The sequence below is a fragment of the Eretmochelys imbricata genome, chromosome 11, assembly GCF_965152235.1.
Source record: "Eretmochelys imbricata isolate rEreImb1 chromosome 11, rEreImb1.hap1, whole genome shotgun sequence".
Lineage (NCBI taxonomy): Eukaryota > Metazoa > Chordata > Testudines > Cheloniidae > Eretmochelys > Eretmochelys imbricata.
In genome coordinates, this window is record NC_135582.1 from 39,263,205 (window position 1) to 39,289,242 (window position 26,038).

The 26,038-nt window shown below is 39.2% G+C and overlaps 1 protein-coding gene across 4 annotated transcripts in view; it reads left to right on the top strand.

Moving 5' to 3' along the window:
• UBR3 (ubiquitin protein ligase E3 component n-recognin 3) overlaps positions 1-26,038 on the top strand; it is a 215,571-nt gene that overhangs the window by 85,719 nt on the left and 103,814 nt on the right. For 2 of the 4 annotated variants that reach the window (XM_077829550.1, XM_077829551.1), the window contains exons 19-24: positions 2,450-2,546; positions 10,893-11,034; positions 17,594-17,698; positions 21,453-21,626; positions 21,899-21,931; positions 23,175-23,635. In XM_077829550.1, coding sequence (XP_077685676.1) covers positions 2,450-2,546; positions 10,893-11,034; positions 17,594-17,698; positions 21,453-21,626; positions 21,899-21,931; positions 23,175-23,635 — 1,012 coding nt within the window. The remainder of the gene's footprint in view (positions 1-2,449; positions 2,547-10,892; positions 11,035-17,593; positions 17,699-21,452; positions 21,627-21,898; positions 21,932-23,174; positions 23,636-26,038) is intronic. The other 2 variants (XM_077829553.1, XM_077829554.1) reach the window with 1 other exon arrangement.

Consider the following 26,038-nt stretch of genomic DNA (forward strand, 5'->3'; position numbering starts at 1 on the left):
TACACTGTGAAGTTATTCGCCAAGATGATTCTCCCCCAGAAGTGCTGTAGGTGAGGAGGGGAGCTGCGAACTACCCTGGGGAGAAGGCCATGCAGCTATTCTTTATAATTGCTGAACAACTATCTCTGAGCCTTAGATTTTGGTTTATCTCCCCTGCAGACATGTTGAAAATGCTGTGAAAAATAGCTAGCTTTCTGCACTGATTATGTGAAGATTCACTATTATCACTGAGAATGGTGTTACAGGACATTTGTACGTCAGCAGGGGGTTGTACCCTTTGTGGCCATATGGGCATGCAGTATCGATGTCTATCTTGTGTAAAGTCAGAACACTAACCAAACTTCTTTTCCTGTAATCGCTGTCTCAATAAACTTTCGCATTTCACACAAAATAATGTTTTCCTTATTTGAATCTACTGCAGGAGGGAGGGTGGATAGAGATTGTGGCTTCGCCATGCTGCCAGCTGCCGTTTCATGGTGGCAAACTGGATTTGGGGTGTGTGGAGTGGGTGGTCTCCAGGCAGGACAGCTGAGGGAAGGGGAAAAGAAAATAGATACACGGACGCATCCCTTCCATAGTGTGGGCCTGAAAACGGTCAGTAGTTGGGGCTTTAGTATGAGAAGGAGGCGAGTTGCCCAGCCAGAGTAGCTGCTGTCTTGGAAAGGTATGTGGGGCACCAAACAGACAGCATGGGCTGAGGGAGGGAGGTGGAGATCTTGGACTCAGAAAGGCTTCTACCTCACATCTACCTACACTGGCGATGGCCATGGGACACCAGAACACAGGCTAGCAAGGCTGTGTAATAACAATAATAATAATGAATTAAAACTTTAATATTAAATTATCTAAAAAATTATTAATAGACTTACACACCGATAGGATCAGCCTCGTCAGTCCTGGTCTGCATTGCTGCCTGGGAATCGAAGTTGGTTGCTGCATGTCAGGAATCTGGCTCTCCTATCTTCTGTATCAGAATCCTGAGTCTTGAACAGATCCTGGCTTTCTGGGGGTGATCTCTTCATGGGTCTCCTCATGTTCATCATCCAATGAATTTTGCTGGTCTTTCTGGTCATCCTTGAGGGAGTGGAGGGGTGAGTGGGCAGCGGGCTCCACAAGTTTCTGGATTGTATAGTTATGTAAAATTCTATCCAGTATCTCAAGAAGTTGACAGGTTACATGTCCCTGGCCAGATTTTTTCACTGTCATCCCTTGTTTTAATGTAGGTCCTCCTGAGCTACTTGTTCTTTATCTAGTACTGTTTGGCATTTGGTCTTGGCTCCTCACAGACATCTGTCTAGCAGTGTCTGCAAAAATAGGTCTTTATTCCGGTGGCTGTCACAAGAACTTCCTGCCCCAGCACTTCTCCCCAGATGGTGAAAAGATCCAGGGTTTTGGTGCAGCTCCAAGCAGCTGCTTGAGGCATGTTGTGGAGCTTCTGGAGTATTATCGTAGCTATGGTGAGAAACTGGAATCCATGAGCAAAAGGACAAATTCTGGCTGTGTGCCAGTTGATAAATGGGGGGACATCTGGTTAACTTGACCCCAGAGGAGGGGAGGACACACAGGTAAACAGGTCAGTAACATTAACCTGCAAAGCAGTGTGGGGTAGCTGTTGGAAGAGTGCCAAAGTAGTTTGCAACAGCATTGCATGCACATGAACAATGGACTGTACTAACTTGATTTCCAGCAAAGTTAGTTCACTTTGAAAGAGGACTCCAGAGTTTGCCATAAATACAGAGTCAGTGTACTACAATAAATTGTGTTGTGCATACACAAGTATTTTAAAACTGGATTATTTTGACTTAATCCAGTTTAACACCCCTCCATTTGCCCCTCTCCCTGGTGTAGACAACCCCTAAATGTCATCCAACCATTAACCATGTTCATTATCTCTTATTTCCATGACTGGCTATATTTACCAAATTCTGTCTTTTCCTAAAAGAGTTCAAAATAAAGCAAAATATCATGAATATGAAAAAGTGGGGATGTGAACTGCAACTAAGGAAACACTGCTGTTATTCAGGGCTTTGAAATAATTTTTCAATGATGCTTTATAAATCCAGTTTTTCTTTTATAGTCAGTTGTCATTTTAGAGGCATCATACAAGTTTTTTTGTATAATGTAAGGTATTATACAAAAATAAATGAAATTCTACAAGGTATTGAAGTCAAGCTGCTTAGTAAAAGCTATCTATTGCCTGAAAAGTTCTTACTTTTTAATTTTTATTGTGTAACTGAGAGAAAATATCTTTAATTGTGAAGATATGCACTGATGTATGAAAAAGTAAGAAACTAAGCTACATTGTCTGCTGCTGAAGACAATTTAGAAAATTAAAAATTACATAAAATACATGTGCCTCCTGTAATCTAATTAACAAAATAATCTAGAATAATTTATAGTGTTTAGAAGTTAATGTTAATTTATGCTTGCTTTTTTTTTTTTTAAACAGCTGATATCTGGGATAAAGAATTTGACCCAGTCATGGTAATTCTTCGTACAGTTTACCGTAGAGATGTGCAATCTGCAATGGACAGATATACAGCATTGTAAGTTGATCATACTCAGTAGTATAAGAACAGAATACTGCGTATCGTACAGGGTCTTTATTTTATGGGTATTCATTGGCATGCTATGTCATTATGTCGTTAAAAGGACAATATCAATATTTTTAGGTCCCAAATTTGACTTTCAGCAAATAATTATACATTGAGAGACAGTGTCTGGATTCTTATGATTTTAATCTATCTTTCTCCCTCAAATCAACTTAACCCCAGGTTCTACACCTGATCAGGGCTTGCAGTTTGGGGGGCAAAACCTCCTCTGGTCCCCACAAACTATACTCATGAATGGTTTCAGAGTAACAGCCATGTTAGTCTGTATTCGCAAAAAGAAAAGGAGTACTTGTGGCACCTTAGAGACTAACCAATTTATTTGAGCATGAGCTTTCGTGAGCTACAGCTCACTTCATCGGATGCATACTGTGGAAACTGCAGCAGATATTATATACACACAGAGATCATGAAACAATACCTCCTCCCACCCCACTGTCCTGCTGGTAATAGCTTATCTAAAGTGATCATCAAGTTGGGCCATTTCCAGCACAAATCCAGGTTTTCTCACCCTCCACCCCCCTACACACAAACTCACTCTCCTGCTGGTAATAGCCCATCCAAAGTGACAACTCTCTTCACAATGTGCATGATAATCAAGGTGGGCCATTTCCTGCACAAATCCAGGTTCTCTCACGCCCTCACCCCCCTCCAAAAACCACACACACAAACTCACTCTCCTGCTGGTAATAGCTCATCCAAAGTGACCACTCTCCCTACAATGTGCATGATAATCAAGGTGGGCCATTTCCAGCACAAATCCAGGTTTTCTCACCCCCCCACCCCCATACATACAGAAACTCACTCTCCTGCTGGCAATAGCTCATCCAAACTGACCACTCTCCAAGTTTCTTCTCATGAAGAAGACTAAAGTATTCCAAACTGACCACAGCCAGTGGTTGCAACTAGTGGACAGCCAGATGACCAAGTTGTTAAGTGTTTATGTCGTGTAATTAGGAAACGAGTAAGATTCAGAGACTCTTAACAGACTGATATGTACGGAACTTCAAAGACAGGGTGATAGTGTCAGTGTAAATGGTAGGCACAGTCTGTAAAATACCTTATTTAAACGAACCCCGGCCATACCTGGCAGAGCATTAAAGGAGCTTATGCTGAACACATCTGGTGTGTATAAGCAAGGTCTGTAGCCAGTCCATATCTGGTACAGAGGAACATGACAAATGGGATGGTTTGGTGTGCAGGGGAAGCACAAAGCAAATTAAAAGGAACCAACAAGATTATATACCTTTTTGATCTTTTCTTACATGTTGTCTTTATCACTGTTTGTTGGTCTTTTCTGCTTAGATACATGAGATCTTCAGGGTAAAGACTGCATCTTCATATCTGTCTGTACAGTGCTTAGCACAAAAAGGTGCTTATCCTAACTGGGATCGATGGGCCCAATCACAATAAAAATATTAATAATGATAAATGGACATAACACAGGGGATTGCAAGGTGTAATCCATTGTTAATGAAGTATTTCGAGGCCTTTGGGTAGAAGATCTTACATCAATGCAAATAACTTTTAGGAATGAGAGGAAGCAGAACATAGAACTCAGCTACAATGTAATGCTGAGTAAGGGGTAACAGTAATCAAGAGACTGAAGCATCGGAACCCTGAGTGTGTGTGTGTGTTGCCTTATTCATAGTTCTGATACACAGCCCTCTGGCTACATCATAGATGTGAAAATGTGACTTTTCTTTTTGTTAACTGGTGGTGGGAATGTGTCAGACTTGTGGAACAAACTGCAGAAGACTTTTTGAGACCAGTAGATTAAAAGTCCTGGCCTTCATTTTGGATTTGCTCTATGCATGCGTCCTTGCACCACTAGACATACATATACCTGTGTATGCACTGGATGTAGGTGAAAGAGCATCTGATGAATCCCCTGTCCTGTCCCAATTTCTGACAGAGGTTTAGGGACACTCAGAGCATAGGGTTGCATCCCTGACCATTTTGGCTAATTAACCATTGGTGAATCTATCCTCTGTGAATTTATCTAATTCTTTTTTGAACCCAGTTATACTTTTGGCCTTTACAACATCCCCTGATAACAAGTGCCACAGATTGGCTGTGTGTTGTGTGAAGAAATACTTCCTTTTGTTTGTTTTAAATCTGCTGCCTATTAATATCATTAGTGACCCCTGGTTCTTGTGTTATGGGAAGGAGTAAATAACACTTCTTTATTGACTTTCTCCACGCCATTCATGATTTTAATCACTTCTGTCAGATGCCTCCTTAGTTATCCATTTTCCGATATGAACAGTGCCAGTCTTTTTAATATCTCCTCTTTTGAAAGCTGTTCCAGATCCCTAATCATTTTTGTTGCCCTTCTCTGTACTTTTTATAATTCTTATATATTTTTTTAAGATGGGGTGTCCAGAACTGCAAGCAGAATTCAAAGTGTTGGTGTACCATGGATTTATATAGTGGCATTGTGATATTTTCTGTCTTATTATTGATCCCTTTCCTAATAGTTCCTAACGTTGGCTTTTTTGACTGCTGCTGCAAATTGAGTGGATGTTCTCAGAGAACTTTCCACAATGATTCAAAGATCTTCCTTGAGTGGTAACAACTAATTTAGATGCCATCATTTTGTCTGTATAGTTGGGATTATATTTTCCAATGTGCATTTCTTTGAATTTATCAACATTGAATTTCATCTGCCATTTTGTTCCCCAATCACCCCGTTTAGTGAGATCCCAGTCTTAGACCATGTCTATACTTACCAGGGATTGACGCTGCTGCGATCAATGCAGTGGGGGTCAATTTAGACTTATCTTCACTAGACCCACTAAATTGACTGCAGAGTGCTCTCTGGTCGACTCTGGTAGTCCACTGGAACGAGAGGAGCAAGGTAAGACACAGTGGTAAGTCGACCTAAGCTACGTTGACTCCAGCTATGTTATTCACGTAGCTGGAGGAACATAACTTAGGTCAACTTACCCCAGTAGTGTAGACAAGGCCTCTGTTCAGTCCAAAGCAGATTGCAATCTTGAGTGATTTTGTATCATCTTCAAACTTTGCCACCTGACTGTTTATCCCTTTTCCCTGATCATTTATGAATATATTGAACAGCACGGGCCCCAGTGCATATCACTGTGGGATACCACTCTGTACCTCTCTCCATTCTGAAAACTGTCCATTTATTCCTACCCTTTGTTTCCTATCTTTTAGCCAGTTACTGATCCATGAAAAGACTTTCCCTCTTATCACATGACTACTTATTTTGCTCAGGAGCCTTTGGTGTGGGACCTTGTTTTCTGAAAGTCCAAGTATACTATATTGACTAGATCACCTTTGTCCACATGCTTGTTGACACTCAGAGAATTCTAATAGATTGGTGAGGCATGATTTCCGTTTAAAAAAGTTGTGTTGATTCTTCCCCAACATATTGTGTTCATCTATGTGTCTGATAATTTTGTTCTTTACTATAGTTTCAACTAGTTTTCCTGGTACTTAAGTTAAGCTTACTGCCTTGTAATTGCCAGGATTGCCTCCAGAACATTTTTAAAAAATTGGCATTACATTAGCTATCCTCCAGTCATTTGGTACAGAGGCTCATTTAAGAAATAGGTTACGTACCACAGTTAGTAGTTCTGCAATTTCGTATTTGAAGTTCTTCAGAACTCCTGAGTGAATACCCTCCGGTCCTGGTCACCTATTACTGTAAAATTTATCAGTTTGTTCCAAAACCACCTCTATCGACACCTCAGTCTGGGACAGTTCTTCGGATATGTCACGTAAACAGAATGGCTTAGATGTGGGAATCTTCCTCACATATTCTGCAGTAAAGACCTATACAGAGAATTAATTTAGCTTCTCCACTATGGCTTTGTCTTCCTTGAGCACTCCTTTGGCACCTCGATTGTCCAGTGGCCCCACTGATTGTTTGGCAGGCTTTCCACTTCTGAATTACTTAAAAAATTTTCCTGTTAGTTTTTGTGTCTTTTGCTAATTGTTCTTCAAATTCTTTTTTGGCCTGCCTAATTATACTTTTACACTTGGCTTGCTGGGGATTATGCTCCTTTCTGTCTTCCTCAGTTGGATTTGACTTCCAGTTTTTAAAGGGTCACTTTTTGTCTCTGCCTCTTTTACTCTGTTGTTTTTTGGTCCTCTTACTGTTTTTTTTTTTTTTTTAATTTGGGGTATACATTTAGTTATGATGTGTTTAAAAAGTTTCCATGCAGCTTGCAAGCATTTCACTCTTGTGACTTTAATTTTCATTTAACAGTTTCCTACTTTTTGTGTAGTTCCCCTTTCTGAAGTTAGCTACTGTGGTGGGTATATTTGGTATTTCTCCCCCTACAAGAATATAAAATTTAATTACATTATGGTCACTATTACCAAGCAGTTCAGCTATATTCACCTTTTGGGTGAGATCCTTTGCGCCACTTAGGACTAAATCAAGCATTCCCTCTCCCCTTGTGGGTTCCAGTACTAGATGCTCCAAGAAGCAGTCATTAATGTCTCAGAATTTTGTCTCTTCATCCCATTCTGAGGAGACATGTTTCCAGTCAATATGGGGATAGTTGTAATCGCCCATTATTATTGGGTTTTCTGTTTTTTGTAGTCTCTGTGATCTCCCTGAGCATTTCAAAATCACCATCACCATCCTGATCAGGTGGTCAGTAGTATATTCCTGCTGCTATACTCTTATTATTCAACCATGGAATTTCTATCCATAGAGATTTTATGGTACAGTTTGATTTATTTAAGATTTTTACTATACTTACTTTCTTTCACATATAGTGCTACTCATTTTGTATACTTTGATCCTGGTATGATCATGTCCCATTCATTATCTTCATTCCACAAAGTTTCTGTGATACCTATTATATCAATACCAGCCACTCAAGTTCAGCCATTTTAGGCTTGTTCTACACTATAGACTTACGACTGCATAACTACATCGCTCAGGAGTGTAGAAAATCCACACTCCTCAACAACGTAGGTGTACCAACTGAACTCCTGGTATAGACAGCACTCTGTCAATAGGAGGGTTTCTCCCAGCAACATAGCTACTGCCTCTTGAGAAGGGATGGGAAGAGATCTCCCGTTGGCATAGGTAGTGTCTTAACTAAGTGCTATAGCTCCATCGGTACAGCTTCACTTCTGCAGCGCTGTATGTGTAGACAGGCCTTTAGTATTTAGACTTCTAGCATTTGTATACAAGCACTTGATTAAATTTGCCAATATTTAGTTGTCTGTGTTCATGAGATGTAATTGAATAGGACTCTTTGTCATTTGACTGTTTCTCTTGATTCCTACCTGTATGTATCAACTTCTGTCCTCTCCTCTTTATTAGGATTTAGCGTAACCCCTTTAATAAGTCCTCCCGTAAAAGATGTCTCTGTCCAAAGTATGTGTTGTTCCACACCTGTTGTCTTTCCTCCAGCCCTTAATTTAAAAACTCCTCTATGACCTTTTTAATTATATATGCCAGCAATCTTGTTCTGTTTTGTTGTAGGTGGAGCCCATCTTTTAACACTTTTAAAAAAAAAATGTAATTTGATGTATTAAATGTTGGCTGGGTAACTTTTGCATTCAACACATAATTTTAGAATTGCTGCATTTGAAAAGAAAAAATGCAGGTCACTTTCATATACCAAGAAACTACTATGCAAGTGAGTTTTGATGGAGGTGAGTTTCAGAAAGATAGAATATGAGCCTTCTTTACTTTAACTGGTTTAATTCAGCATCTGGGCTTGCCCATTCCTTCCAGCCTATCCCAGGCCAGGTGTGAGAAATCTACTCGTTCATTTGCTCATTTTGTTCCATTCTCCCTACTTTTGCTCTCTACATTACTGTTTTAATTCACCCATCCTTTTCCTCTTCCTCAACTCTTGCTAACACCACTTTCTTCCTCTTTTATTAGACTCTCTACTCCAACCAAGTTCTGCTCACATGCAGGGCAAGGGGACTGCAGGGACCTATTTGTGGCTTCTGAATTCACAGCCATCCAGCTGCACACACATTAGAACTAGTATGCCAGTTGAGAATTGGGCTGAGCTCTGCCATGCCCCCCCTTCCCTGTAACACCCACTTCCTTAGTGGACTTTGTGTCTATACTGTTCCTCTTGTGAAATCCGACAGGATTCTGTTCTAGGCTCCCTGTTTTTTTCAGTCTGCCTTTTCTCCCTGTCCTCTTCACCTTTTAACCATTTGTATGTCTACACTTGGAGTTGGCAGCGTGATTCCCAGCTCAAGGAAACATATTCACGCCAGCTCTTATTGACCTAGCATGCTAAAAATAGAGTATAACTGTAGCAGCTGGAGCCACAGGATGGCTAGCCACTCCGAGTACTTGCCCTTAGTTACTACTCTTGCACTGATATTCAACTGTATGTCCTTTACCCTGAACTGTGCTCCACCACTACTTCTGTGTTTGGAGGCATGCCTGTCACCACCTACACAGGACTACCAGTATGTGGCTATGCCTCAAATTCTCTCAGCAGAAATTTTCGTCCATGCCCTTGAAAACTGCAAGGCTTTTCCGTGAGGCTTTCCTAGATTTCAGATGTCCACATGCAGGCACATACAGAATGGTGCTATTGGCTTTTTCATTCAAACAGTCACATGACCCCATCAGCTAATTACATTCTACAATGACAGAGACACACAATAACAACGGGAGAGAAATTACAAGGTATAAGCCAGGGGTGGGCAAACCTTTTAGCCCGAGGGCCACATCGGGGTTGCCAAACTGTGTGGAGGGCAGGGTAGGGAAGGCTATGCCTCCCCAAACAGTCTGGCCCCCGCCCCCCTATCTGCCCCCTCCCACTTCCCGCCCCCTGACTGCCCCCCTTAGAAACCCCGACCCATCCAAACCCCCCACGCTCCTTGTCCCCTGACCGCCCCCTCCCAAGACCCCCCCGCCACAACCTCCCCCCAGGACCTCACTCCATATCCAACTCTCCCCGTCCCCTGACTGCCCCGACCCTTATCCACAGGCCTGTCCCCTGACAGGCTCCCTGGGACTTCCACGCTTATCCAATCCCCGCTGCTCCCTGCCCCCTTACCATGCCACTCAGAGTGGCAGGAGCTCGCAGCCATGCAGCCAGGCTGGAGCCAGCCACACTGCCCAGAATGCTGGCGGCATGGCGGTGTGGCTGCGGGGGGGGGAGGGACAGCAGGGGAGGGGCCAGGGGATATCCTCCCCAGCCAGGAGCTCAAGAGCTGGACAGGACAGTCCTGCGGGCCAGATATGGCACGTGGGCCATAGTTTGCCCACCTCTGGTTTAAGCAAAGGAGAAAACATATGGTTTCAGGAGAGATTTGGGAAAAAATGTAAAGATACAGGGAGGATGTTCCATACCTCAATGAATAATTTAATTTTATAAGGTGTTAAATATACCATGTGTATTAAAAATACTATACAAAGTAGTTCAACATTTCCCTTTTTCTAGTTTTTTTAAACACAAAAACATTGTCCTGTTGTATCATCTTGTCTATAGATAAGTATATGTTTGACTCAAGCAACAAGTCTCATAATTTTCTGAGGAATAAGTGGCTGAGAGGAACTGGGCCATACACTAGCATATTCTGAAAAATTGATGCTCAAACAGTATATACAAATATAATTTGTGCAGTATTGAAATATTGTGTATCTTGATTTCATGATGATATTGGTTTTTGTCAGGTACTAAGGGAAGAGACCACGGCCAAAATGTGCAAATATAGATACCCAAAGTCAATTCTGATTTTTCAGAAGTGCTGAGCACACACAGCTCCCATTGAAGATAATTCGTATTGAAATAATAGGTATTACAGTTGCTCAGTATCTCTAAATACAGTAGTCTAACTTTCGGAAGTCAAAGGCAGGTGCCTTACTTTTGACACACAAGTTAGAAAACTTTGGTCCATGCTAATATATATTATAACTGTAACCACATGGAAAAACAGATTTTGCTGAGGTGAAGACATTTCTGCAAATTGTTGTTCTTTTACGATCTTTGAAAGACTGAAACAAGCATTCTTGAAGTCATTGCAACTGATTTGTACAGGTCCATTCTCATAATGATTCAAGAGGGATTTACACCAGCACTGACTCCCAGTAATAGTAATGAGTGACCTTTGTCAATCCATTGCTCATAAAGGAGATATGTTTGAAAAATGTTGTGTAACATAAATAATACTGCTTTGAAACTGTCAGTACCCTAAGACATAAGTTACCTGTATATTTTGATTCCCTATTGTCTGTAATAGAGCTATTGTTTTCATTCTGATTAGTGAAGCATTTAATTTTAGTCTCTCTCTTTTTTTTTTTTTTTTAAACAGTTTAAAGCAGAGTGGAAAATTCCCCGGAAACCCCTGGCCTCCCTACAAGAAACGAACACCACTGCATCCAAGCTATAAAGGTCTCGTGAAGCTTTTGCACTGTAAAACCTTGCACATTGTACTGTTCACACTTCTTTATAAGGTACAGTTGTAGTTCTGCATAATGAGAAAAAACTAGTTTTATTTTCTTATCTTAAAATAAGAGTGCTTAAAATTAAGTAGATTTCTTACACTTGATTTATAGTGTTTAGGTTCATATGTGTGTAAATACTGATACTTTTGTACTTTAGAGAAAAAAATAATTTGTTTTTGATTAATGAAGGATTGTTTATGAATTAAACTAAGGTTGAGTTGTAACATCAGAATACAGCATTTTCTACTTTTAAAAATTTTCAGTTTCTGCTTTCTGGTTTTTTTTTTTAGTAGCTTCTGTTTTTAAATGAAGTGGAATATAAATGCATGAATTCAAAGATGTAAATTTTTTAAAATTTTTCAGTAATTTATTTTATGACCATGCTCATGTTCTATGATTTTTCTGTGTTTGTCACTGTCTGTTATATATTATGTATGTTCCTTAATAGTCAGGTGTCCTAATAGCACCACCTGTTGTTAAGGTTGCCTGACACATTAGTGTCCCATTAGTGTTTTCATTTGCTTATGGCTTTGCCTAACTTTTACCATTTAGGCTGAAATTTTACATGTCATGTGTGTCTCAGACTGAATTTATTTGGAAAATTTTCAGCTAAAACAGTTAAGACATTTCTAAGAATGAGGCTAGGGAAAAATACATTGTCATGCCCATGATTTTAAAAAATAAATAAATCTGTTCTAACACCCTCCATGCTTTTGAGCAGGAACTTGAAATTTAACAAGGAGGTGCCCTGGGTGTCAGGGATGTGCCTTTTGCCATCCCCATGAAAATACGTCCACATTTGGCCAAGGTATAAGCCTTTGAAAAATCACAGTTCACATCTGCTCAGTAGATACTTGGTAAATATTGGCAGCTAAAGATAAAGATTTAATTCACACTTGAGCATGATCCCTAGGGATGAGAAGGACTTGCCCTGCAATTGCAGTTGCAGGTCCAGGCACTGGAATGGAGAGCTTATATCTCCTGTATTCTCATTGCCTTTCCTTGCTGATATCCAGGCAGGGTGGAAGAGGAAGCTGCCTTATAGAAATGCAGAAGGGACAAGAACAGACCACGGTGATGGCGAGTAGTTTGGGACATAGAGCCTGTTGGGGTGGAAACTAGGACAGGAAATTGGTAGGAGCAGGAAAGGAAAACCGGGACTGCAAGCTGGGATGTAGGGGACTAGAATGACTGGTCAAAGTGACTGGGAGCTGGAGGAGGGAATGAGGGGCAGTGAGGGGGCAGGAGAGATGAAGATTGGATCAGGAGCCAGAGGAGGCTAGGAGTGAAAAAAAAGTGGGGTGGAGGTTAGGGTTGGGGAGCCAGAACTGAGGGAAAGCCAGGGAGCAGGGGGAGAACTGTGTAAAGAAACCGGGACAAGGAGCCAAGGAGTGCATGAGTGGGGAAGATGGAGATTGGATGAGGAGTCTAGGGAGGGAGACTGGGACTAATAGCCAGTGCAGATGTGTGGAGGGGAAGTAGTGAAGAGACAGATCAGATGAGGACCTGGGCAGAAGTCTAAAGATTGGGGACAAGGGGGAAAGTGGGAATGGCTGGGCAGGGAAAATGGGACTGAGGGGGGAACTGAAGCAGGATGATTGGGATGGGGAGAGAAGCTGGGCAGACTTGAATTGGCTGGGCCAGGAGCCTGGCACAGGGATAATAAGCTTGAAAAGTGAAGACTGGGACTGGGTAGGCAAGAAGAATAGGACTGAGACAAAGATCAAGAGTTGGGGAAGACGGGTGGACGGGGACAGCTTGAAGGAGGGGATGAGACAGAAGGGTCAAGTTTGGGGAGGATGGGTAGAAGACTACACTCCTTTTAAGATCCTGTAATGGAACCCAAAATTCTTGAATCTCGGACTCTTCTCCTGTCAGCAGATATCTATGAAACCTATAGTCAAGTGTGTGTCTCCTCCTCCTCTGGTGCTGGTCTAAATGGAGGATGACAACTTACTACTGCTATCAGTTACTCCATTAGTTCAAGTAACAGAGGTCTGTGCAATGGATCTTAAGTTCCAGCCCTGCTAATGAACCATCTCTTGTTTATGGCCTGATGCTTCAGATTGGAAACTTTTGGACAACACAGCTATCCACACCTGTTTTTCCTTTATGATCTTTTAAAATAATGTTAAGGCTAGTTTCATAGTCCTCTATTTCAGTAGATTTGAACACTTTGAATGCTTGTGCTGTTCAGAGGCTCTGCACTGTCTTTAAGGAATGCATCACCCCAAACTTCTTTGCTCTCATCTCTTGGGGTATGTGGGTTCCCTGTCTTGTCTCACTGGGAAGCTCTCAAGAATCTAAAAGAAAATACTCAGTGTACTTTCCTAATCAGAATATACAAATTTGCTTCTGCTAGGAATATAGGAACTAAGCTGTGATTATTTTTAAGGATTGACTTAAGGGGTCTCTACATGAGTTTTTCTGTACATTTGTGAGTTCTTTTGATTTAAGACAGCATTTGTCATTTTGACCATTTTTGAGATCACAAAAAATCAAGTACACACATGACTGTTTTGGGAAATATTGCATAATTTGCCTTTTGTTTCTGAGTGGCGTAATAGCTCATGATTTTGTTTCAGTCTTCATGCTAATGCTATCTTGAATGCAGTTCTCTCAAGACCCATTCACAGTGAGGTTAAGTGAGTTTGCTGAATAAATTTAAAACTGTGCAAACATCATTAGGTAGCTAGACCAGACTAGGTGCAAAACAGCGTTTGTTATAAAAACTTTTAAAATGGCATTCTGGCAGAGCTCAGGGATATAAATGTTTATAAAATAAGCTGGCCCATTCACAACTAAACTGTATTTAAAACTTGTTTTAAACTTTATTGCAACAAAATCAGTTTGAGCTCAGTATAGACAGGCTTCTAGTTTACTTTCTCCTCCACTTTTTCTCATAAATTGAGCATTCTCACAACTGTTCTTCCCTTTGAATGAAAACATTCGCCAGAGGGGAGGTCTTTCTGGATTTCCTCTTCCGAACTCCATTGGCTGTGACTCTAATAATTCTCCCTCTTCAGGAGAAATGGTGGGGTTTTTTAAGAACTCTTTTTTTCCCTGAATTGATAAGGGTGAAATCTTAAGCTATCTCTTTAATGTATGTATTTATTTTGAGAAGCTTTGTTTGGCTGCTTTTTTATGTATCTTTCTGAAGTCTTTTGAATATGCTCCTCATCAGAGAAGAGTGAAGTGGGCTGGTGCTCTCCTTGGACCTTCTGGAAATTGCATTAGTCTCTATGCTCTTAGAAAGAGTGTCAGCTGGATTTAGTAATCCTGCTTATTTTCTTAGGGTCATAAATAGCTACTTCAAAACTGATCACAGTGAGCAAGAAGGATATAAATTGGAGCTCTCATTTACAGTCCTGGTAGAAAAAGAGAATATTCCTGATGGTCTGGACTCCTCTGATAAGGTTATGAAACATGGACAAGGATCTTAGCAGCAGAGTGTGATGACCAATGTTTATCTGCGAAGAGGATGAGAAGCTGTTTGCTGGAAGCTAAAAGTAATGCTTGAGCAGACTTACCATTTTTCCAGGCTTACGTGACATTTTGATTTAAAATATAGGACAATTTTATTTGGTCATAATCCTAGTGTACACATAATGTATGCCTGGAAAGAAAGGGTGAGGAATAGGGAACTATGTTTGTCTTTTCCATTTAAACTATATATTCACCTGAACATAATTAAGAAAGAGGTCATCACCTCTTGCTGAACAACTGTACATAAAGTGCATTTGCTGAAGTTCTTCATATTTCTCTGATAACTATGCCAGTTGGTGCATTCCAGAGACAGACTTGCTCTTCAGTAGTCTCATTCTCTCACCACTCTTTACCACCAACTCAATTTGAATGCTTGTGTACTTTAGCAGAGGTTTTTAAGTAAGAGACCAAAATCAACACACATGTGGGAGCTGATCTGGAAAACAAGTCTGTGTTTCAAAAAATGAGCTCAGGTTGGTCTTGATACTTATCTAGATCCTTATAATGGTGTTCATCACTGAAACATCTGAGTACCTCTCTGAGATAACCAAGATCATAATAGGCTAGTGGCCTAATTTTCCTCCATACTTCACCCAAGGCAGTTGGGCTCTTTTTGTTTGTTTGTTTGCATTTATTTATTTTTTCCCCTCATTCTATTTCCTACCTCATCTCCCCCCTTTTTCTCTTTGCTGTGTTTAGCTGGAACTGTGGGAAAGTGAAGTCAAAGAAATGAGCTTTTCACTTCAATTTGAAGACAGTGAAATTTGTGGTCATTCATATCTCCTTAGGTAATGAGTTCTGAGGAATTGGTCCTGTTGCCAAGAAAGCCCTGCCTTCGGCTCTCGTGAGCTTCATCTTTGAGTTTGACATCTTTGTTGTTCCTGGTTAATTTAACTGTCAAGGGAGGCCTCTTCAAAGAGGGAAGCACTTTCTGAGGTATCTTGTGCTAATTCCAGGGGGGGCCTCGAAAGGTAACCCAGAGATCTTGCCCTTCAGCCCCGTTTCTGTGAGGAGCCAGTATAATGAGTGAAGTACCAGATAATGTTTTTGGTGGAGGAAGCTTTATTTTAATATTGGACTGCTTATGCCGAGGCAGAGTGAATTTTAATAGTCTCAGCCTGGAGCTCACAAAGCCTTGGATCACTTTGTCTGACAATGCGGCTCAGTCTTCTGGCTAGTGGAAGATGGAAGAAAAGTAATTTTTGATGCTGTTACTCTGTGTGTTCAGCTACAACGGGAAATCCAGACGGACCCTTCTGCTGCAGACTGCTTGTAGGAGGTAGTGATGTGTAGGTAAAGGAGCCAGTCTGTTGTGTGACCAATTGTGTCTTGTGTGGAAATAACTTGTACAAGACCCATTGTTTACAGTGGGTAGGAGGTTTTGCGCAATAGTATCAGTGTTATCTGTACGGATGTTGAAGCATTCAAGAAAAATGAGGTACAATAGCAGACTCCTTGTCGTGTCATTTCAGCATTTCCAGCAGTGCTTCTGAGAAGCCTTTTCTGTCTGTAGTTGAGTAGAGTTTTTAGGATTGTCTGTTGATTTGAAGATGAGGTGGATAGTCTTGTTTTTCTAGCGGAGCCTTTTCTGCACATGAGGACTGGCTGGGAGTAGAATCTCTGCTCTGCCCTCATTTTATGCATTCGAAGGGTATGGTGAATGAGTAATAGGGAGGGACAACATGAGCCAGTATTGGGCTTGTAATGTCATGCTAACCATGTCTTAAAAAGAAACCTAGATGGGGTTCTCATCCTCTAAGGTTCTGGTAGATCAAGGGTCAACAAGCCAATAGTAAAACTCTCAGCACTGTGAGTACATGATCTCAATTAACAACTACATGAGTTGTTCTCATCTCATTGCTATAAGCTGAGCATGCTTGAGTGACAAAGGCATCTGGTGGGTTGTTTGTTTTGTTTTTTGTATAACCTTACATTTCTCATGTTTTGCTTTTTCTTATTAGCACTGGGAGTTTGGATGGATGCATGGTAGTAGGCAGAAAATGCATTTTAATGGGAGCAGAATAACTGCCTGTCTGTAGTACTTTATTTGTACTAAGCTGTGGGAAAGGCTTCTGCTGGTAGAGTTCTGTCTCGGAGTACTGAACAGTAGGGTAGGAGCCACGTGCTATGCCTTTCTTAGTTTGTTTTCATGTTCACTCTTTTTTTTTCTCTTCGCCCTCTTTTCTGTGTAAACTTGAAGAGTTTTAATCTTCATAGGCTTCTGCTGGAAGGAGTTTCTGGGCTGTAGGTGGGGAAAAAGAAAAACAGTCATTCTCTATTTACATTTGAATGTCCTTCCAGCATACTCCTTCAGGGAAGTTAGGAGGACTTGAGATACCTACTTGGAGACCCCAAATCTTTTGTTTTTATAGCCTCTCAGGTGCCAGGCAAACTGGGAGATGGATACTGGGTTGGAGTCTAGAAACCATGTAGAGTTTTCTCTTGAGGTAAAGAATGGCGTTTAAGTTGTTTGGGTGCTTCACAGTAAACATCCCAGTAAGATGAACAGGGCAGTTGACCTATGTGAGGACTATTGTTTCAGACTGTCATTCCTTGTAGATGAAGTAGGATAGCACTAAATCAGTTCACATTGGCAGTCTTCCTTCATGATTCTAAGAGCAAGAAACTTGTATTTAAAATCAGAGCTTAAATTCTGAATGAAAGAATTGGGCAACAGAAGTGTTGATGTAGCATACTGTCTCTGTCCATCTGCTCTTTTTTCTACATTTCCACTCAGGATTCCTCTCTTTATAGGTATGGCTCCTGAGAGTATGTAAAAAAGAAAGGTTTGGTATTTTTAAGCAAGTGTCTCAAATCCATCTACCTTCTCTGAAGGAGCTTACTTGGAAGGGCATTTAGTTGTAAGTGGAAAAGCCTTATGTTCTGGGGCAGCAAATCTTATGTGAACCCCTTATCTTCCCCCATCAAAAAAAAATCTTGGTTATCTTCTTTATCTTTCAGTTTAGGTTACAGACCTCTTCCATCAGTTTCTTTGGCAGCAATAATTTGCACTTTGCACTTTTCATATGAGGGTCTCAAAATGCCATCATCTGAGTTACAAATGTAAATTTTTTTTTCCTAGATATTGATGGATCATCAAAATTTGTCAGAACATGTCCTTTGCATGGTTTTGTATTTGATTGAATTGGGACTCGAAGATTCACCAGAGCAGGAGTCCGATGAAGAGGTAAGTGTTAAATGTCATTAGTTTTTTCCTTTTTAATAAGGAAAGTATTATTTGTATATGATCTTTAAACAATAACATTAAGAAGCTATAGGCATGATTTAAAATCAAATTTAATAATGAGAATTTTAAAATTTGATTAGGGATACAAGATTGTCATTTTATCTATAACCAGGGATCAGTTCGAGGCTAAATAATCTTTCTGTCTCAGGTTACAGCAAGGCAGGCAGTTAAGTGGCTTTATTATTTGTTGATGTGACTACGATTGAACATTGCCAAATTGCTGAAATTAGCTGGTGTTGGAATTTTTTCTCTCTTGCTTCCTCCTATTTTAAACAGGTCTTTGTAAAACAATATCATTTTAGTAGTCTAACCTAAAGACTTGGCACCTAATCATGCAGTCCCTCTTGTATGCAATTTCAATGGTATTTACGTGTGTAAGCTAGGTTTACAAGATGGGGCTCTTGGCCCAATGTTTTTTGGATTTCAGGACTCTTCCTTAAGATTTGGGATATTTGCTGGGAAAATTTTCTTGAGAAAATAAATAATAGCCAGTTAATAGTTACTTCAGGAGTGTTTTGCTTAACTTTTGTTTTAAATTAATGTGTGTGTTTTTGAATATCATAAAGTAGCATACAGTTGTGAAAATTAAATTAAAGTCTTGTAGTACATATGCTGGAATGGTCAGTGTAATGCTAATGGACTTATATTTAGTAAATTATTGCTTGAAGATGGTTATTGAAAATGAACTGACTATAAAGCTCACTTAAAGAATAGCTTTCAAGTATCTCTTAACCAATATATCCAGTTGAGAACAGGCAAGCATATTGGTCTTCTCACTTTCAGTATTCTTCTACATTACAAAATTTTTTAAAAAGTATAAAAAATGCAAAAATTATCAAATGAATTCACAACAACAGGTCTGCAAAGGTTTGTCACAACCACAAGGTCAAACTCTTATTAAGGTTTGGCTTTTTAATGATGAATAGAGGTTTTTAAAGCCTATCTGTATGCGCCAAAAAAAACCTTAAACGATGAGATGTTGAGAGAATTCTTGGCAATCAGTAATATTCTGCTAGCTAAATACAAACAAAAATTCTTACATGTTCTATGAAGCTAGAGTAGGTCTGTCTAATTGGATAATATTAATCTTCACACCAACGCATAGTCACCAGCTGAAGGCTACACAAATGAAACATGTTGTAAAGATACCCTTTTTTTTAGTAGCTTTAAAATTGAGTATCCCACGTCTGGGAGGATTCTTTACGGGGAGGATATCGTAACGGTAGGCTGAGGGCTATTCGGGGCCACTATTCACCAAGACCCCAATCTTTTTTTTCCACATGGTCAGGTCTCTGTACCTGCACAGAATCCATTGACTTCAGTGAGACTCCATGTGGTTGGAACAAATAACATGCAGGATCAGGGACCAAAGTAAAATCTCCATTTTCCATGGACTTTTGAAAAAGTTAGAATCAAATTATTCCCTTTAAAAATGTTTCTATAACTCCCAATGGCTGGAAGTTGAAGCTTGACAAGTTCAGACTGGAAGTGAAGTGCTTTTTTTTTACCATTAAGGGTCATTTATCGTTGATACTACTTGCCACGGGATATGGTGGGTTCTCCATCACCTGACATCTTTAAATCAAGATTGGTTGTCTGTCTTAAAGACAGCCTGTAGTTCAACCACAAGTTATTGGGCTTGATGCAGCAGTTTCCTAGGTGTCATTCTATGGCTTATTTTGTGCAGGTAGTCAGACTAGATAACCACAATGATCTTTCTTCCTTTAAAATCTCTGAATATCTGAGAGCAGAATTTGGCCCCAGACATTACATAAAGGAAGCAAAATCTTAAGTGTTTTTATTAATGAATTTAACAAACACATTTTATTCCCAAAACAATACTGTTCCATTATTTAATGTAATGTGCAAACAAGGAAATAAATGAATTGTAGCTATATTTTGGATAGCTTAATAAGAAACATCATATGAAAAAAGGAGAAAGCACTTAGGACAGAAACTGTACTCTTAAAAACTATTTTTAAAATGGAGATAAAGTGGCGGTGGATGAGAGGAAGTTACCATTCCTCAAATTTATTTGACAGCATTACAGTTCCAGAACAACAGTTATCTTAAACTGTCTCGCAGTTTTTGTAAAGTTGAACAACCCGTTTAATACAATATTGAAAACAGCATCCAGTTTAGTGTGTTTAAGTGAGAAATTTTCATAGAGGAATCCTAGTAGCCATTGGAGAAATCATTGTCCTTTACCCAGGTAACTATCAGCACTGAAGATACTGAGGTCATTAAACATTAGTACTGTAGATGACAATGTCCATAATACCAGTGAAAGAGACAATATTTGATAAAAATATATAATGGCAGCATAACGAAAGACTATTTGACCTATGCAGGGGTTCTCAAACTTCATTGCACCGTGACTCCCTTCGGAAAATAAAATTACTACATGATCCCAGAACGGGATATCAAAGCCTGAGCCCCCGTGTGGGGGCCAAAGCTGAAGCCCAAGGACTTCAACTCCAGTCAGGGGGCCTGTAACCTGAGTCCTGATGCCCAGGGCTGAAGCCCTCAGGCTTTGGTCCCGGACCCCAGAAAGTCTAAGACAGCCCTGACAACCCCATTAAAATGGAGTCGAGACCCACTTTGGGGTCCCGACCCACAGTTTGAGAACCGCTGACCTAGAATATTAATTTTTTTTTGTCAAAACGAAAAGCATTAGAAGGCAGTGATATACCATTATTTTGAAGAAAGCTATTGAATTTCACATTACCTTTTCCAACCAGTGTAAGAACCTAGATAGATAGGTCTTGAATATCTGTGGTTCTGTGTAGGTCAGCTAGTCCGTGCCCCCTAACTAGTGCAGGATTTTTCCTTACAATATATATATTTTTTTCATTGCTTTATCCAGTTCTGTTTTATATGACTCAGGAAACTGGCCTTCTGCTATTCTCCTTAGAAGATTAGTTTACCCTATGCTAGAGCTCACAGTTAGAAATTTTATCCCATTACTCTCAGTTCATACCACTTTGTACTACCCTGAAGAATTCCTTTCCTCCTCATGCAAGCTCTCTTCATATACATATAGATGCTTATATTTGAACAAAATATAATTTTTCTACATTTTTTTTGAGGTTTTCAGTCCAGCAGTCTGTCACTAGCATTTTTGAAGATCTGTATCATTTTACCAAGGTACATACCTTGGTGGGATCTGGGTTACTACAGAAAATTCTTTCCTGGGTATCTGGCTGGTGAATCTTGCCCATATGCTCAGGGTTTAGCTGATCGCCATATTTGGGGTCGGGAAGGAATTTTCCTCCAGGGCAGATTGGAAGAGGCCCTGGAGGTTTTTTGCCTTCCTCTGTAGCATGGGGCACGGGTCACTTGCTGGAGGATTCTGTGCTCCTTGAAGTCTTTAAACCATGATTTGAGGACTTCAGTAGCTCAGACATAGGTGAAAGGTTTTTTGCAGGAGTGGGTGGGTGAGATTCTCTGGCCTGCATTGTGCAGGAGGTCGGACTAGATGATCATAATGGTCCCTTCTGACCTTAGTATCTATGAATCTATACTCCAGTGTACGGTTCCCTTTTACTACAGAGATAATAATCAGCTTTGGTACAGTTCTAAAAGCAACATTATTTATCATAGTCTATAAAAGAAATATCTATCTAGCTAACATATATATAAAATGTACACAAAGTTTTTTCCATTGATTTGTTTTTCATGGCTATTACTCTAGGATTCTGTTGGTGAACATGAACGTTGCCATGACAGTTGGTTTCCAGGTAGTAACTTAGTGTCTAACATGCGTCACTTTATTAACTATGTTCGAGTGAGAGTACCAGAGACTGCTCCAGAAGTGAAGAGAGAACCACCTGCAAGTACCAGCTCTGATGGCTTAGCTTTTTCCCAGGTAAGTGTAAAGAAATCCTAAGTTTTTTGTCTTCTGCAATAAGAGTGCCAGAAAGATGTAACTAATGTATTGATTGTTTTGAACACCAGTTAACTTACCTTAATACTGATTAGTTTTATAAGTTTCTCAGGAGTATTTTTCCTCATCAATACCACTACATTATTTCTGTGGCAGGATTATTCCTGAAGTGTGGAAGTTATTTCAAAACATGCCTTTTTCCAAATGACCGTTTTTAATTCCACCCTCTTCTCCCTCCCTGCCCAACCTACCAGAGTCCAAGGCGGTCTAAGAGCCTTCAAAGAGAGGTAGATTTGTGTGCAGTTTGTATTCTAATGCCCTTAACTGGCAACGTGGCTTTAACTACGCTTACCATTAACTTCCATTACCATAACAATCCATTAATTTCTGAGACTTTTTTTATTTTGCAAGTACCTATGCATTTTGTCAGCCCCTCATTCTTAAATAATAGACTGATAGATTTGAATGACTTAGAATTTGACATAATTTGGTTTTTAAAATAATTCCCATTTATTAAAGGTATTAAATGTTTTTTTTTCCTGGCCTACTACTGGAGCAAATATGGGCTCACTATGTATGTGCCTTTTGTTGTTTGTTTTGTTTTTGCCACTGCAGATGGCAAACTAATGTTACTAACATATTATAATGTTATGTTGTCTAGTGTCTCATATCTGAATAATCTTGACCTATTAATGTTATGTAGAAAGTGTGTTCGAAATGATTAATGGCAAATTGGTTTGTTTTTGTGGAAGCAAAATTAATTTTTATAAACTGGAATCATAAGATTTATAACCGGTAGATAATCCAGTCTCTATTGTCATTGTTGTTTTTATGTAAGAACACCAGATTTAAAGAGAGCTACAGCAGTGACGTGTAGTTTATATAGCAGGTATTTTTGTGTGTTAGCACAACATTTTTTCCCAATAAAAACTGGCCATCATTTAAAAGAAACAAAAGAAAAAACGGGAGTGCCTGAAGTCAGACTCCCCACTCCAAATTTAGTCACCTAAATAATTGGAAGCTGTTGAGTGCTCACCTTTTCTGGAAAATGAGGACTACGTTTTAAAAAAATAGGATCCATAAGTTAAGCTCCTAATGCCATATTTAGGCACTTAAAAAGTAACTTGATTCTTTGTAGTTTTGATCACTCAACAGCTTACACTGAGATCAGTATCTTAATGTTAGATATGAAATTGATTATTTGCTGTTCAACTAAAAACATAAATATTAATATGGATACTTTAAATTTTCATACCTGGCTTTTTATATTTATGAGTATAACCAATATGTATAAAGTCATGTTGGACATGCAGGATATTTTGAATATAGAAATATTTTTAAATTGTGGCAAAATAACTAATAATTGCTTGGGAAGAGGAAATTAAAGGCATAGGAATGGCTTTATTGTTTTTTCATTAGCTAGCTGTTGGAAGCTGAAAAGATGTTGCCTATAGTTTTGCAAAATGATTATTGTTGATTCTTGTACTCCCTTTTATTAATCCACTACAAATAGCTCTTTCTTTTTTTAAGAACTCAGGGACAGCTCAAGTGTTCAGCTTGGTTGCAGAACGTAGAAAGAAATTTCAGGAAATTATCAATCGCAATAGTAGTGAAGCAAGTCAGGTAGTTCGTCCCAAGACATCAATGAAATGGTCAGCACCTGGTGCAACACCACAGCTAACCACAGCCATTCTGGAAATCAAAGAAAGCATATTGTCCCTGCTTATCAAACTTCATCACAAACTCTCAGGAAAACAAAACTCTTACTATCCTCCATGGTTTGATGATATGGAGGTTTTAATCCAACCAGAAATTCCTAAATATTCTCATGGTGATGGGATGACAGCAGTAGAAAGAATTTTATTGAAAGCTGCAGTACAAAGCAGATTGAATAAACGTATCATTGAAGAGATATGCAGAAAAGTGACTCCTCCTGTACCACCAAAAAAGATTAGTCCTGCAGAGAAGAAAACTTTGGACAAAGAGGAAAGGTAATGTATTAAAAATAATATGGGGCACAATGGAGCGGGTGGTGGTATGTACCCCTGTCTGTCTGATAAATTGATCTATTTGTTTGGCAGTAATCTCTAAACCAACAAATAATTTACCAAAAAATTTAAAATCTTAAATTATAACTCTAGTCTTCAACAGCCAGTCCTGCAAGCTGCCTGATTTAAATGTCTGTTGAGTGTCATCAGCACCTTGCAGGATTGGGCCTTTACATAAAGAAATTCTTGGGGAAAGTTTCCTGCTGTGTGTATAACTAATGATAGTTAGCATATGTTTTTGTTTTTGTAATGCTTGTCTTCCCTTTCCTTAATCCTTCCCATTGTTCCTGGTCATCTTGTGTCATGTTATATGTGAGGTCTTTTGATTGGCGATCATGACTTCTTTGTTTGCATCAGTGGTTCTCAATCATTTTTGGTCCATGGTCAAAAATGTAGATTCTAGACAGTCAGGGCTACAAAATAAAGAACTTTAAAGCAGACACCTTTTAATGTCTAGAACAGTTGTTACTATCTGAGGACTTTCTCTCCTTTCCTAGGCTTTGAGTGAGCTATACTTTTGGGAGGATGGAAGGGGTGATAAAGTCTACATTAGCAAAGACAAGAAAGAAACCGTTTTCAAGGAAGATAATTTTTTTTTAAATAAGGCAGTTTGAAGCTGACCATGGGCTTGCAAGGTTGAAATAAGATCAGAGGAGATGAATTAGTGGGCACATCATGACATTGTATGTCTGTGATAAAGTGCACAATCACATGTATATTGTCTCTGTGTATACCTATGTATATATTGTAGCAGAAGAGACGTGACTTAAAGGTTGTCTGATGCTTTTTTCCTACTTTTTTTTGTTTTTTGGGGGAACACTAATGTCCCATTGTTTTCGGTATGATTTTGAAAGTTGGCAAGAGGATAGTCCTGGGGTCAGGGAAGTGCCTACTGATGATCCCATCAAAATCTGTTCAAATTTGGCAGAGAGAAGCTTTCAAAAATCTCTGTATGCAGTTTGTGTTATGCCCAGACAAGCATGCTAGTGGCTTGCTACTAAAATTGCTCAACGTTCAGTGCTTTCCAGCATGTCACTCATTTTGCCACACAGAATTGAGCTTCTGGATGGGGCACCATCACACATAACATGTTTTTCCTTCTCTTTCTCTCTCTCTCTTTTTTTTTTTTTAAGTACTTGGATAGAACATGCAAAAAGTTATGTTAAAAAACTATTAAGTGGCAAAAAATAGTATGTGATCATGTAATTGAAGAGTATGTTAGTACGTATGCAGACAGGGCAGAATTAAGGTTGTATGAGGAACTTTTAATGAGCTACTATGCAATCTTAATAACATTAAGTAAATAGGGGATATTTTTGTGTGTGGTTGTATACACACCTACACACAGAATGTCACATCTAAATTTATTTTTGGTTTATTTTATTTGAAGAAAAATGCATTTCCAGTAGCTTTCATATATTTACATTTCTAGTAACTTTTGGAGAACCAGAGAGACTTCAGTGAAAGATTGGATCACCTAGCAGGTCAGTTTGCCCTTCGTTACTCAAGGAACACTTTTCTTTTTTGAAAAGATGAGCTTTCTTCTGAGCTGTTTCATCTTCAAGTGGTTTACTTGGCAAGATAATATTGGTATGAACATAGCTGCAAGAAATCCAGGAATAGAAAGATTTCAGTCTTTTATAAAAGCTATAGGTTCCCAAGAACATCAAGTGTGTGTGCATATATGTATGTATAGTGTACTTGTAATTTCAGTTTGTTTTAAAATGGTTTGGGAAAGTTTTAAAAAAATCAACAACAAAATTCATTCTATTCTAGTTGGCTAGAAATACAGTATAGACCTTAAGAACTGTAGGATTCTAAGACGTTCAGCTTTTAGGCACTTCAAGAAAAGCTATACTGTCTGGAGTGGCAAAGAAGAAAGTTGGTCTTTTCAGAAAAGACCAGTGCGACCTTGAGCAGTTAAGGGTAAATGACCTGCTGTATGATCAGTACTCTCACTGAAGTTTCTATGGCTACTTAAAATTACTGAAGGCTTTAGACTCATGCAAAACCCTAATACTAGAAGTGTATTTTTCTTTAAATAAAATAAACCCAAAATAAATTCATATGTTTTTGTGAACCATATTATCTAAAAACCTTGACTAAATATAAAACCAAAACTCAATATAAACTAAACACTACAAAATAAAAATTAAAACTTTTTTCAATCATTCAGTGAACTAAAGAAGAAACTTAGAAGGTGAAACTTGCTTTTTTTTAAATGTGCTGATTGTCTCTTTAAAAATACAGTGCTACACTTTGAAATACTTATGCCTCAGTTGTGCAACTGAGGATTCTTCAGTTTAAACAGAGGGGAAGAGAGAATAAGTGAAACAGAACTGTATT